This window comes from Rhagoletis zephyria, unplaced genomic scaffold (assembly GCF_001687245.7).
Source record: "Rhagoletis zephyria isolate East Lansing unplaced genomic scaffold, Rhagoletis_zephyria_1.1 Rzeph_scaffold_00321, whole genome shotgun sequence".
Classification (NCBI taxonomy): Eukaryota; Metazoa; Arthropoda; class Insecta; order Diptera; family Tephritidae; genus Rhagoletis; species Rhagoletis zephyria.
The window spans coordinates 11,656-26,395 of NW_016157405.1; the positions used below are offsets into that span (position 1 = coordinate 11,656).

The following is a 14,740-nucleotide window of genomic DNA, read 5'->3' on the forward strand; positions in this document are numbered from 1 at the left end:
TGTTGACGCACGTAAAGATTTCAGCTCCACTAATTTTGGACTCTCCTTTTTGTCGGCCGCAACTTCCTCTTTCTCGGTTTCCGATGTCATTTTGGAACAATTCAATAGCAATTTCTCCACGCTCTCTCAGAGTTGTTCTCTCACGCAGTTTTCGATGCACTTGTGCTGGTCACAAAGATTACTTCTATGTTGATCCGAGGTAGTGTATGCTGCGTTACGTAGCTGCGGCTGATAAAAACACGTTTTCTGTTTTTTGTTAACCGAAGTTTATGGTTATGTACCAATAAACTCAACTTTACTCGAATTCGTTATAAACTATTGTTCGCAATCGCGGACCTTATGCTTGAAACACAATACCCGGCGAACGGCAAATTTCGCCAGCAGAGCGATGCCGACGACCAACTTTCGCCCAGCTAATTCGCTTACTGAAACACAAATTCGAATGCTGTCAGCTGATAAGGTGACCATGTTTCAAGAAGGAAGCTTTTACAACGAAGAGGGAAAATACCAGCAAGAAGAAGTTTACAATATAGAAATAGTCTTTAAATATAACCACTAGTAAACTTACGTTTTACTAGATTAATATCTGATAGAAAAATATAAGGTATATTATTTTACTTTTAAACAAAAATTACGATAACTTTTAAAGTATGGTCATCATGGCCTTTTTTTTGTCGTTGCCGTTGACCGCGGCGATAGAAATAAATCTATCGTCGCGAACAGTCGTCGAGCAAACTTCGTCGTTTGCTTTGGTTGTGCGCGTTCTCATATAAATCAGTGTGTTTTAATTATTTCGGCGAACATTCGCGACGAAAAATTTGCCGTTCGCCGGTGTTNCGCCATTCGCCGGTGTTGTGGTTCAGCTTTTAGCCTTCTTTTACGGGCGACACGACTAATTTCCTACTTCGCGTGGACTTGAATAGTCTGAAGTTTCTTTTTAAATTATATTGAAATTTAATTACAGTTGGACCAATGTCCCGGGTTTCGGCACCAAAATGTTAGGACATGATAGTTTCCATGACCCCGAAGTACGTAGAAATCCTAATCGCCTCGAGCTTTCGAATGANGTTCAGCTTTTAGCCTTCTTTTACGGGCGACACGACTAATTTCCTACTCCGCGTGGACTTGAATAGTCTGAAGTTTCTTTTTAAATTATATTGAAATTTAATTACAGTTGGACCAATGTCCCGGGTTTCGGCACCAAAATGTTAGGACATGATAGTTTCCATGACCCCGAAGTACGTAGAAATCCTAATCGCCTCGAGCTTTCGAATGAAACACCAGTTTGCTTGAATTTAATATACGCGTTTTATTCTGTTTGAAGGCTAAGTCACCACTAACCCTATGCACTCAATTGTATTTTTATATACTGCTTTACTTTCAATTCAGCACTGCCGTTATTAGTTTTCATAGAGTCCAGTTAAATCGAATGTTGTTTGTACAACTTTACATACATACATATTTATCCAAAATAGACAAAAAGAGAAAAGTGAAAACTACAGTACTTAGCAAAAAAAAACACCTTAGAGAAATAATATATAAGATAACAGGAAAAAGAGTTCTTTCGAAAAAAATTTGCTGCCAGTTGGCGCTGAAATTGTATATGTACATACAGTTGTGTCTCTATATAGCGAACGCCCGCTATAGTGAACTCCTCGATATAGTGAACACCGAAATATTTACACAGATTACTCTAAATAGTGAACAAACGAAAGCCTATAAATAGTGGACAAAATTTTAAAAGCAACGGCAAGCATAAATTGACAAAAAAAATACCAAATTTAACCGGAAATGAAAGCGGTTATTCCCTGCAATTTATCACTTTATGTTTATTACTAGAATAGCTGCTACTATTTGATGCTAATGTTTTTTTGTTTCTTGTCGAGTTCCAGCCGCTTGTGAGTGCATGTGTGCTGTTTTACGTGTTGTTATACCCGAGCGCACTTGTGCACAAGGGTATATTAATTTTGTTCACATAACGGTTGTTTGTAACAGCCAAAACGAATCGAGATAGATATAGACAAATGTATACATAAATGATCAGGATGAAAAAANAATAAATTTAGCATTTAAATAAGTTTTAAGTGTTATCATGTCTGCGAGTAAATTCCTTTCGTTGAAGCAAAAATCTGAAATTGTTGAAAAAATCGGAAATTTATGGTGTAACTGCAGACATCTTCATAGAATGTTTTCACCATTGCTTCGTCCCTCACGTACATGAGTAACACATTTAAAATTCCTAATAGTTTTACCGAGTATTTTTTCGTTTTTAATTGTTATTAGNAATTGTTGAAAAAATCGGAAATTTATGGTGTAACTGCAGACATCTTCATAGAATGTTTTCACCATTGCTTCGTCCCTCACGTTCATGAATAATACATTTAAAACTCCTAACAGTTTTACCGAGTATGTTTTCGTTTTTAATTGTTATTAGGTTCAAAATTATTTGCTACAAAAGGGTTTACCAACCAAAGCTATCCTATTGCTTGATAACGCCCCTAGCCATCCGCCAGAAGATGAACTTAAAACTGCTGATGGCTCAATATTCGTTGTTTATATGCTTCCATATTTAACGCCTTTTATTCAGCCTATGGATCAAAATGTGATGCGCTTAACTAAGCTGTACTACAAAAAACNGGCCTCCAAATTTAAATCGTATTTATGCTCGAATTTATTTCATTATCGAAATATATGAATTCACATATCGATGGTCCTCTGCAATAACGAGAAAATTCAAAATTCAAAAAATCAAATCCCTTATTACTGTCTCTAATCCTTGGCTAACCCATGTCTAATCCTTACTAAAGTAAGTAGTAAATATTATACATGAATAGGATAACGTTTAAAGACATGAGCCACTTAACAATAGTACGAGTTTTTATTTTTTGAATTTTGAATTGTGTCGTTATTGTAGAGGACCATCGATATATTTGTGACAGGAAAAGATACATATGTATGTATACTTTTGCAAAAAAACTTAAATTCAGTCGGAAACCGCCGTTTACGAACAGCTGTTCCTTATCTATACTAATATATATTTTGAAAGCCGTTGTTTTCTGTTCGCAAAGCGCGAGATCGGCTGTACCAATTTTTTTAATTTTTGGTTAGAATTTCTGGATGGGCTTCTCATTGTCTTAGGCAAAAAAAAAGTTTAAAAATCCTATAGAATCTAACATACATGCCCACATAACAGCGCTGCTCACCAACAAATCATAAATAAGAGCGGCCTCTGCTGTTAATTTTTACATATCATCGTTTAAAGTACAAAACCGCGTATCGTCATTCTGCAAAACCGCGTAACTGACATTTGCTGCCAAAAATTGGATTTCCTCACACAAGCTCTTGGCTCAATCCTTATCCATTCCTCCTGAAATATACTAGCCAGAAATGCGATTGCTTTATAAAAGAGAGAACCATTTTGAAATATGAGTGTTTTTACTCTCTAGAAAATAATTTATGCAACCTCACATGCGCGGTTTTGTATTATCTTGATACGGGGTTTTGCATTTTGTTGATACGCGGTTTTGGACTTTAAACGACGATATGCATGTATATAAATACGCATAAAAACCCTGCTGCTTTGTTTTTTTTACGTACTTAACAGGGATGGGCGTTTTTGAATTAATTATTATTCAAATAAAAAATAAAATTTTATTCACAATTTTTCTAATTTTGAATGACGAATAAATTTTTGTTCTTCATTCAAGCACTTTCGAATGATGAATAAATTTTTATTCATCATTCCAGTAATTTCAAATAACGAATAAATTTTTATTCTTCATTCAAGCACTTAAGAATGATGAATAAATTTTTATTCATCATTCAAGTAATTTCAAATAACGAGTACATTTTTATTCTTCATTCAAGCACTTTCGAATGATCAATAAATTTTCTTGATCACAGTTCCTGGTAGACGATCGTTGTAAATGTTCGTGTCTTGTATACATATTTATTGTGTGTGAAATATTAGAAAATATAATATCAAAATCTACATTCGTAAGTGCTTGAATGAAGAATAAAAATTTATTCGTCATTCAAAATTGCTGAAATGATGAATGAAAACTTATTCTTTTTTTTTTTTATTCAATTATTCATTTTCCTGATTACGACCATCTCTGGTACTTAGTGAGCGCAATATTAAAAGTAGCATCCATCCATCTAAGACATAGATTCTATGTATATCGCAAAGCTTAGGAACGGCTGAACCGAAATTTCGGACACCTGCTGCAGACGTTCAATGGAAGGTGATAAGCTAACAAAAATCTCGATACACAAAAGGGGCGTGGAACCTCCCATACAAACCGAATTTTTCATACAGCATATCTCTGGAAGAGTTTATGGTAAAGTATTGGAACTTAGTATGGAGATATATGAAATCCATGCCATACTCTTGTAGGAAAATTTGAGCTATTGAAAAAGGGGGCGGGGCACCTTCCATACAAACCGAATTTTTCATACAGCATGTCTCAGGAAATGATCATGGTAAAGTATAGGAACTTGGTGTGGAGATATATGAAATCAATCGCATACTCATGAATAAAAGTTCGGACTTCTTGAAAAGGGGTCGTGGCACCTACCATATAAACCGAATTTTTCATAATAAGTATCTCCGGAAGTGTTCATGGTACAGTACTGGAACTTCGTATGGAGATATATGAAATCAATCCCATACGCACGGGGAAAAATGGGCTCTTTGAAAAGAGGGCTTGGCAAAGTACAAACGTACTGACTTTTCCTTATCATTGAATGTAGGTATTTTTCTGAGTGAAATCCTAATTGGCTGGAGGGATTTCAACAAAGCTTTGTGTGTGTGTTTGAGTGAGCCTCTGGATAGTTTAGTTTCACAATTTAACCCGCCAGTTGGCGCTGGAGTTGAGTTCTTACTAAAAATCTTTTTTTATGACCCAACCTGAATACTCAATACATGTATTGGCAGTCCAATTGCAAAAAAGAGCTGTGAGGTGATGCTGAGGTCGAGTTATTACTAAAAATCGACAAGTGAGAAAAGATGCCGTGAATGTCAGGCTAAATCGACCTGTTGCACCATTGAGTATATCGAACTCTCGTGTGATACGATTGGCCCAATGGATTAGGCATGGGTAACACTGGACTGCGCGGCGCAATTGCGTTAACAGCGTAGCCGGAGTTGCCGCGCCAACACCAGTATATGGAAAGCGCCAGCGCCATTAACACCAAGCAACACATGAGGCACACACACAATTCGCCTTAAATCTTTGAAAATTTACACGTACTTTGTTTTTGCTTTTGAGTGTTTAGAACGCAAATTTAAACTTTTACTCAAGAATGATAGAATATTGTGGCATTTACTACATTCCTAGGAATTAAATTCGGTTGGCGGTACAAGCGTTGCTCAGCGCTGAAAATTATAGAAATAATAGACATGACACCACTATATGGTGTACTGCACTGTATGGCAATGAGTACTGTTGTGCAGTGTTGCCATTTGAGTGGTTTTCCGGCTAGATTTAGCCGGTTGTGATAGCCGGAGAAATTTTGATTTAGCCGGCAGCCGATTTGTTAGCCGTTCTGCAGAAAAAAAATTGCCGTTTTTAGCCGATTTTGCTATTTGCCTTGTTTTCTTANGGTGCAGTGTTGCCATTTTAGTGGTTTTCCGGCTAGATTTAGCCGGTTGCGATAGCCGGAGAAATTTTGATTTAGCCGGCAGCCGATTTGTTAGCCGTTCTGCAGAAAAAAAATAGCCGTTTTTAGCCGATTTTGCTATTTGCCTTGTTTTCTTAAATTTCAAATATGTATATATGTTTCCATTTTTGACTAAGCGACCCAAAATCTGTTAGAAATGGCTACTAGCCTTATCGAGGAGAAAATTTTCATGTCAGGCAGGGTTGTATGAAATTGGGCCGATTTCGCTTATTTTTATTTTAAACGAAGAAGGGATTTTCTTCATAAAATGTTTGTTATAAATGTCTTAATTTTAAGTGTGAAGTTTTATTCGCAAACTTAGAAAATAAGAAATTGTTTCACTGTTAAGACACTTAAGATGCGTTTGTGTTTGGATATAGTGCCAACAAACAGAATAAATATTACATGTAGATATTGTCTTCCCAGATAGCGCATATTCAATTCCGCCTAAATTACAAAACATCATTTTTGCCCACTCCCAAAGGTTTAAGGTAAGGGAAAAATTGATATTTTCAAGCACTATGTACACATATGGGTGTTTTCATCGGAAGGTCCACCACGACAAAAAGAAATAAAAGTCTTATATCTAACGTATTTACAGACCGATTTGTCTGCTTTTTAAAATATATACTGGCTATGTAAGTAGAATCATGTTTGAGTAAAATGGTCTTCCTAGGTGGCGCCAAGGTCGAGATATTTCGAAAAACCGTATTTATGGTCCGATTTGGTTCGAATTTGGCGTATGTAGTTGAAACATAATAAATCATAGATTTCCAGCAAATTGACCTTGAATTGGCGCTGAAGTCAAAATATAAAGTATATTCGACATAAAATACATGTTTTATTTGCGTTCAAAATTCATTTAAAAGCAATATTAACAAAAATATAACGATGGACATTGAAACAAGTTGCATTAATTCAAAAAAGTCTAAAAACAACTATAATTGCTCCAAATTATATTAAAATAAGTTTCATGAAAATAGCCACCCACAATTCGCAGAGTTTTGCGATTTTGTAAGAAAAGAAAAAATCAACTTCCATTTTTTGTCACGTAACGACACTCTCTTTAAATGCTTATATTTCAGGACCAAGCAGTTCGATTGTTTTAATTTTTTGGTTAAATATAGAGCTAATTTTGTGCTATATAAATGCCCAAAAAAGTTAAAGAAAACAAATGGTATTCCTTTTTTGTATCACATTGAAACGTACGACTGTCACGTATGCGACGTATGGAAATACCCATATGTATTTTTTTAAACAAACTTTTTTGCTGAGAACTTATTTAAATTCCAAAAACCGAATGCGAACTTGAATTAAAGGAACCAACACTGAAGTGAGTCAAAATGAAAATAAAAGAGCACAAATTTCTATGTAAAGCAAAACTCTCTGGGAATCCTACGAGACATCTGCCGGTCATATGGCCGGTCATCTAAATGGGAGATCTGCAGTCTTTTGGTATCATATTTTACATCAGAATTGAAGGGATTTCTGAAAAATCTGACCAGTTCTTTTGTGTAACTGTGATTTTGCATCCCTTGTCAACATATGGCCTCGGTTGATGTTAACTTAAAGTCGTTGTTTTACTGCCTTAAAATTGAAGGGAAATTTTTACAGCGTTTTTTATGTGTATTGATTTCTATTTGAGTGTATTGAGAATCGGTCAGTCTGAAAAGGCCTTGTAGGGAAGACAATAGGTTTGTTCGCCGAAAATCCAGCGAGAATTATCACTCAAAATATCAGATAGTAATAGTAATAGATAGTTTTTTTTGCCGAATACCTTTCAAATCATTGGAATTGACTAAATTAATTAAGTAAACAGTTTGTAAATTTTTAAATTTAACGAACTTGTTTATTCAAATTATCGTCGACAAAAAATCCAACCATGTGCCACGATCACATGTTTTTCCTAATTGCAAATTCTTGCTGGCAAAATTTTTTCCGGCTCGAATTTGTAACTTCTCGCCAAGAAATAGTATTTTTACTCGTGATTTATTTAAATAAATCATGTGAAATTTGGTTGAAAATTTTAGCCGTTTTTAGCCGGTTTTATTTGCCAATTTAGCCGGTTCGTCCAAAAAGTTCTGGCAACACTGCGGTGGTGACACTCAGATGGCACCGTGTTCAATTCAGTACACTGCGCTATTGCGCTGACTTAGTGCACTGACACCACAGGGGGCGCCGGCGTTATAGATCTAGCGCCAAAAAAAATGCGCAGTTACCCATGGCTACAATGGATGTGATTTACCAATATTAGTTGCGATCCCGTACGAGTCCGGACTAGTCAGAATCAGTCAGATTTTACTGGAAATCGATCCCGTACTCGGTTCTCTGACTATTGAGAGGACAAAAATGAGAGTAAATACGGTTCTCTCTCTGTCAGAAGTTACCAGTGTCAAACGATCAGCTGTAGTGTGTTTGGCAACCAAATTGTAAACAAAAGAAAAGTGCACTCTGCTAATTCATGTTGAAAAGTATTTAATTACTTGTTTAAGTGAATTCTAATGAATTTGAAAGTATTTTTGGTTATTTACATGTGTGAGCTGAGTGTGTTTACATACAAAATAAGCAAAAAATTACAACCAAAATTTGGAGGTTATGTTGAAGTTGACAGAAGCTACCATTTATTACTAGAAAGCGATCCCGTACTTTTCAATGTTACTCTCCCGCTCTGAGCGAATTTTTATTTTTTGACAGTTTTACTAGTCCGAGTCCGAGGAATACGGGATTGCACCTATTATTATGCCTTAAAGCTTCATTCGGACCCACCAGGGTTGAGTTGTGCAGTGGTAAATCTCAAATTACCACCTGTCGGAATACCTTATAAGACAGTTCCATAAAAGCAATTTAACGAAAATTTATTTTAATTGCATTTAATATAGAACCTGACAGAAAAAAATAATTATTCACTTAAATTGTTTTCATGAAACTGGCTTTTAAGATACTTCATCTCAGTCTATGTATGTATATTGTATTTCCATTTTGAAATTGCTACCAACTATAAGATGTAAATTTAGATAATTTTAATGCGCTGCTTAGCAGTTCTTTTTGGCAGCCGGAGCTTTCGTTCGTGAATTCCAATATAGGCCCAAAAAGGAAATAACTTAGCTAATATTCCCCGTTATAATACTGAATCAAAAAACGAATTATTAAATCTGCTTTAAGTATTAAAGGCCTTGAATGTAATTATAATATTCTTTCTTTCACTGAAACTTGGTTGAAACATCACATTTTTAATTCAGAGATTCTTCCAGATAATTATCATATCAATAGACAAGATAGGGAAGACAGAATCGGCGGTGGCGTACTCTTCGCTGTAGACTCTTCAATACCATCTGAAGAAGTTAGCTTCCACACATTGATTCAGTAGAATTCAAATGCATTCGTGTACAGGTTGGAAAAGGGTCTATTTACATAGCTCTATGCTATATCCATCCCCGATCTGACATATTGGTGTATTCACGACTCATCTCTTTACTGAAATCAGTTAATTTACTGACTAAACCCTCTGATTCAATGATTGTGTTGGGTAATTTTAATTTACCAAGCATATCATGGAACATCATTGACAATGATGTCATACCTTTCGCGTCTAGTGCGTGCAACAACGTATTTTTAGAGGAGATGGCTGTAAGATGTAAGTTTGGTAAAGTATTAGATCTTGTTTATGTTGATGATGCATCTAAGTCCATTGTAAATAAGTGTGATCCACTAGTTTTGCCCGAAGATGTCTACCAGCCTGCTATGGATATATCTTACGAAGTTATAAGTGATGGTCAAAATTGCGGTACCCAAGCATACTAACCAAATATTCGCTTTGATTTTTCGAAAGCCAACTTTAAAAAGCTTAACAAAGAACTGTCTAAATTATGGTGGCCTGTATATAAAGAAAATATTGAACAAAGCGTTGCACTTTTTAACTTTACTTTACATAAATTATTTGAAAAGCATATGCCTAAACGCATGTATGTTCCTGAAGAACAAACACAGTTATGGTTCACTAAAGAACTGAGAAATATGAAAAATAGAAAGTCACGTTATTTTAGATTACACAAAGAACCGGTTTACACTCATACTATGTAAAATACTCACTTTTGTGTCATAAGTTTTTTGAATTAAACAAAACGTGTTATAAAGCTTACTTGTGTAAAATCAAACGGCGTATAATATATAACCCCAAATCATTTTATGACTTCGTAAACTCCAACCGAAATGTACGTGGGTTTCCTTCCGCCATGAAGTATTAAAAATACCGTCTCTAGTGATAATCAAACAATTTCTAACATGTTCGGTCAGTTTTTTAAATACAATTATTCCATTAACTCACATGCTAACATTGACTATACTTTTAAACTATGTCCAATGAACTCAATAAATATCCCAGTAATATCTCCCGATGATGTAGTAGTTTATCTGAAATCCTTAAAGCAATCGTTCATAACCCCGTTACATAAAAGCGGTAGCAGATCTTCAGTGGAGAGCTACCGGGGAATAGCTAAGCTTTCTGCAATTTCTAAATTATTTGAAGCAATTATAACAAATCAGTTGACGAATTCTATCTCTTCTAGTATTTCATATAGTCAACATGGATTTTTCAAGGGCAAATCAACTTCTACAAATTTACTTGAACTAACGTCCTATATCTCAAAAGCATTCAGTGAAAGCAAAACTGTTAATGTTATATATACTGACTTCAGTAAAGCATTTGACAAAGTGTGCCACTCGTTGCTCATCTATAAACTCGATCTTCTTGGTCTTCCACCTAATTTTCTACGTTGGATCTCTTCATACCTCTATGATAGATCACAAAGGGTAATGTTTAAAAATACTATCTCTGACGTCATTGATGTTACTTCAGGAGTCCCTCAAGGTAGCCACCTAGGCCCGGTTCTGTTCTTGCCTTTTATAAACGATATTTCTACAGATATACAATTTTCCAAAATTTTAATGTATGCAGATTAGTGATGGCACGATTAATCGAATAATCGATTATTAAATAGCTAAACCACCGTCCACTCTAGTTTAGCACGAGAATGCGTTTTTACTATTTGAGGCATTTGATGTCACCGCGGCCATCTCTGTGCGCGACCTCTAAGGATTTGGATGAAAGTTGAAGAGATTGAAGGTCTAGGTGACATGAATATACGTGTAGCATATTTTTTATTTTTTTTTGCCTATTTACACGGGACTTAAATTTTAAGAAAACGTCATACATACCTTTCTTTAAAGTGCTGTATCCTCGAAACCTTTTAACGAAACTTAATGAAGCAAAATGTTCCGTTTTATTTTGGGCTTTAATTATAAATTTTTACATTTATGTGCAACGTATAAAAAAGTAAAAAATTTTCTTTTGGATTTTTTTTTTATTACAGCATTTAAACTTTTATTTTTTACACAAACACATTGTCTATAATGTCAACTTTAAGTACCCAAATGGGCGTAATAGGCTACGAAGGCGTGTGGACTCTAGATCGTCTAACTCTAGAGCAATATGATAAATCAAACCGCACATTCGGTTCTACCTTCGGTCGGACTCTATATATAATAGACAACTGTTATGTTAAAATTAAAAATAAGTAAAATATTAAACAAAGCAGTAATAATAAATACTCAACTCGTAGGATTTATTTCAAAAATATGCTATTTGTAACTAGATATGTATGTATTTAAAAAATTACACAATGTACAAATGTGTGCATCTGCAGATATATGTAAATTGATATCCACAATAGCATTCGTAATACATATTAAAATACAAATGTGCTACTAATTTGAATTTGAACTTTTTTCGCTAGTTGAATACAACTAAAAAAAAGAATATTTAATATGTGCACATATATAAGTTCTAAATTGTTTAAAATTTTATAAAATTATTTCATTCTTGAAACTTCTAGATAACTCCTTGTGCGGCAAAACAATGCTGTTCAATAAGATCTTCTCAGATGGAACCTGTACAAAACAGCCTGAAAAAAAATATATATATATTTTATTAATTGTATGGTACTATTATAACAGTATTAATTATTCCCAAAAAAATTTTGGATGACGAAATGGAATCTGAACACATATGTAGGTATGCACAACAGTTTCATCACGGATAATAGATGTAAGTTACGTAATAGTGGTAGTAGTAAGTTAATCTGTTTTCATTAGTGTGGTCCAAAATGAGTAAGGTCGGAATTTTAACGCTCTCATCCCTTTATTTTGAAATAAAAAAATATCTAGGGTAAGAGGAAGGACATATGGAGTCTCTAATACGGCATCACAAAGGGCCCATGGTGGCCTAAGTGTGCCCTTTTCCTGAGGGATAAGGGCAGCCGAGATAACCTAACCTAACCTGGGGGTGAGAGCATACAAATTTAAACAAATGTATTCATAGCATCTCTAATGTTAACGAAACATAAAGGTATCCACACACCTATGCGATTCTGTACGTGCGAATCTGTTCCGACAAATATTACAACAATGCCGACGATAGTTTTAAATGAGGAACCACACACTTATACGATTTTGCTGCAGCGATTTATTCGAACATGCACAGTTCTTCTTTTCGTCGTGCCGAAATCGCAGACTGCCGCGTTTTGTGAACGCAAAAGGCTAATAGAAGGATTTTACAATATTAAAACAAAATTGAACGTAAGAAAACGAAACATATTTGATGTAGAAAAGATAAGAATTTTATTTTTGTTGAAAAATATTTTTTGCTTGTCTGTAGCATCAAAAACGGGGCGGATTCTTCGCGACAGAATCGCGTAGGTGTGTGGATACCTTAAAGTTTTAAGGAAAAGTTATTTTTTCAATCAATCTTCTCAAACTTCCTCAAATCAAAAACTTATAATTTACCCAACGTGCAGGTAAAAGAAGTTCAAATATTTAGTACTGGAGGAGATAGGGATCATTGTCTTTAAATGGCGTATTCTGACTGTTCAACCTAAAAGTGCTGAGGCCGAAATATGTTTTTCATCAGCAGGTTTTGTGTGTAACAACTTCAGGTCAAAATTAGGAGACTCCGCTTTGAATGCTTTGCTGCTCTTCGTACACATTTTAAGTGCAATAATAACAACACCGGCACAAAAAAGATGTGTGCTGTTAACCAGACCCATCTACCAACATGCATTTCGACCCGCTGAATCTGATTCTGAGGTCCGTTTGACTTGTACACTCTAACAAATTTCAAGTAAATTGCGAAAAAATTACAAAAAAATCGCCATTCGACATTTCTTTATGGAGTAGAATAACAAAAATTTCAAAAATCTTGTAGGCTTTCATATATGCAATAGTTGTCGGAGATATATATATAGAAACGATAATAATGTATAATAATATTATAATATTATCAACTGTCTTGCATTCAAAAGAGGGATCTGACCTGTCGTCTGCTTTGATAAGATCACAAAACTCTCCTTCCGTAGCTTTGGCGATATTTTCGCTTTGAGCTGAATCAAGAACACATACATTATTATCGTTTCTATATATATATCTCTCCGACAACTATTGCATATATGAAAGCCTACAAGATTTTTGAAATTTTTGTTCCATTTGTGCGTAACGAAAGAAAGATTTGTCCGAACAGTTTGGTGATTTTTTTACGCAGCGGATTACAACATTTATCAGGTCGACCCATTATTTTCTATATATTAAAGATGCCACGACCGATTGTTCAAAAACTGATTGATTTGACACTCACTCATTTGACTTTTAGTTATTATTATTTTTTTTTAATATAGTGTTTCTTTAGCAACCCCCGCATAAATCCAAGCTTTAAACTTTGTGCGAGTCTAAAGCCCCATATATATGAATTTTCAGGTTTATTCAATAATTTTCCCTACTCGACCNGCTGATTGTTCAAAAACTGATTGATTTGACACTCACTCATTTGACTTTTAGTTATTATTATTTTTTTTTTATATAGTGTTTCTTTAGCAACCCCCGCATAAATCCAAGCTTTAAACTTTGTGCGAGTCTAAAGCCCCATATATATGAATTTTCAGGTTTATTCAATAATTTTCCCTACTCGACCTTCAACTGACCACGCACCTGACGTGATGGAGGCTAACGGACCTCGGATTTGCATTCAGCGTATCGAATAACATAGGGATATATAGATTTCGTTTAATATGCATACACAAATTATGGTTTTATATCTAAAGAGCCGTATGGTTGCACAAAAATTTTTTTGAGCACATTAGCAAAAGATATTGTAAGGAACATTTTGACCCCTAACGTTGATTAAAATCACAACGAGAAATTAAAAAAAAATTTATTTAAAAAATAAAGAGCTTGAAAAAAATTTAGAAAATTAAAAATTAAAAAAAATCCTACCAATTTTCAGAAAACTATTTTTTTACGTACTCACAAAGTTTCATGAAAATCGCATGAAAATTTTNCGACCCCTAAAGTTGATTAAAATCACAACGAGAAATTAAAAAAAAATTATTTAAAAAATAAAGAGCTTGAAAAAAATTTAGAAAATTAAAAAAAATCCTACCAATTTTCAGAAAGCTATTTTTTTACGTACTCACAAAGTTTCATGAAAATCGCATGAAAATTTTGGTCGCAATAATTATTACAAAAAAAAGGTGCATAAATATTAAATTAAAAAAGTACATAAAACAAGTAAGAAAGTCTAAGTTCGGGCGNTTACAAAAAAAAAGGTGCATAAATATTAAATTAAAAAAAGTACATAAAACAAGTAAGAAAGTCTAAGTTCGGGCGGAGCCGAACATAAAATACCCGGCGCAAGTATTAAATATATGTTTTTTCACCTTTCCGAAAGCTACCGCTAGATGGTAAGACGGGATGTATCAATTTTGAGTAAATTGGCGTCCTTAAATTTCGAAATTTTGCAGTTTCAAGCATTTCTGAAATTTACCGTTATATGAAAAGGGGCCGTAATTTTAGTCCGATTTCAATAATTTTCAACGTTTTGCTTTTATGTGGCAAGGACAATAAAAATACCGAGTTTGGTACAAACTGGTAGAACGGTTACCGATATACATATATGTGATCATAAGTGGGCGGTGCGACGCCCATTTTCCAAAATTTTGCCATAAACGTATTTCTTGGTAAAGAATTGTTGCAA

At 34.4% G+C, this 14,740-nt stretch overlaps 1 protein-coding gene across 1 annotated transcript in view; it reads right to left on the bottom strand.

Moving 5' to 3' along the window:
- Positions 1-11,255: 11,255 nt before the first annotated feature.
- Gmppa (GDP-mannose pyrophosphorylase A) overlaps positions 11,256-14,740 on the bottom strand; it is a 21,730-nt gene continuing 18,245 nt past the window's right edge. Inside the window, exon 7 of the mRNA XM_017610605.1 lies at positions 11,256-11,621. Within this exon, the coding sequence (XP_017466094.1) occupies positions 11,521-11,621 (101 nt within the window). The 3' untranslated portion in view covers positions 11,256-11,520. The remainder of the gene's footprint in view (positions 11,622-14,740) is intronic.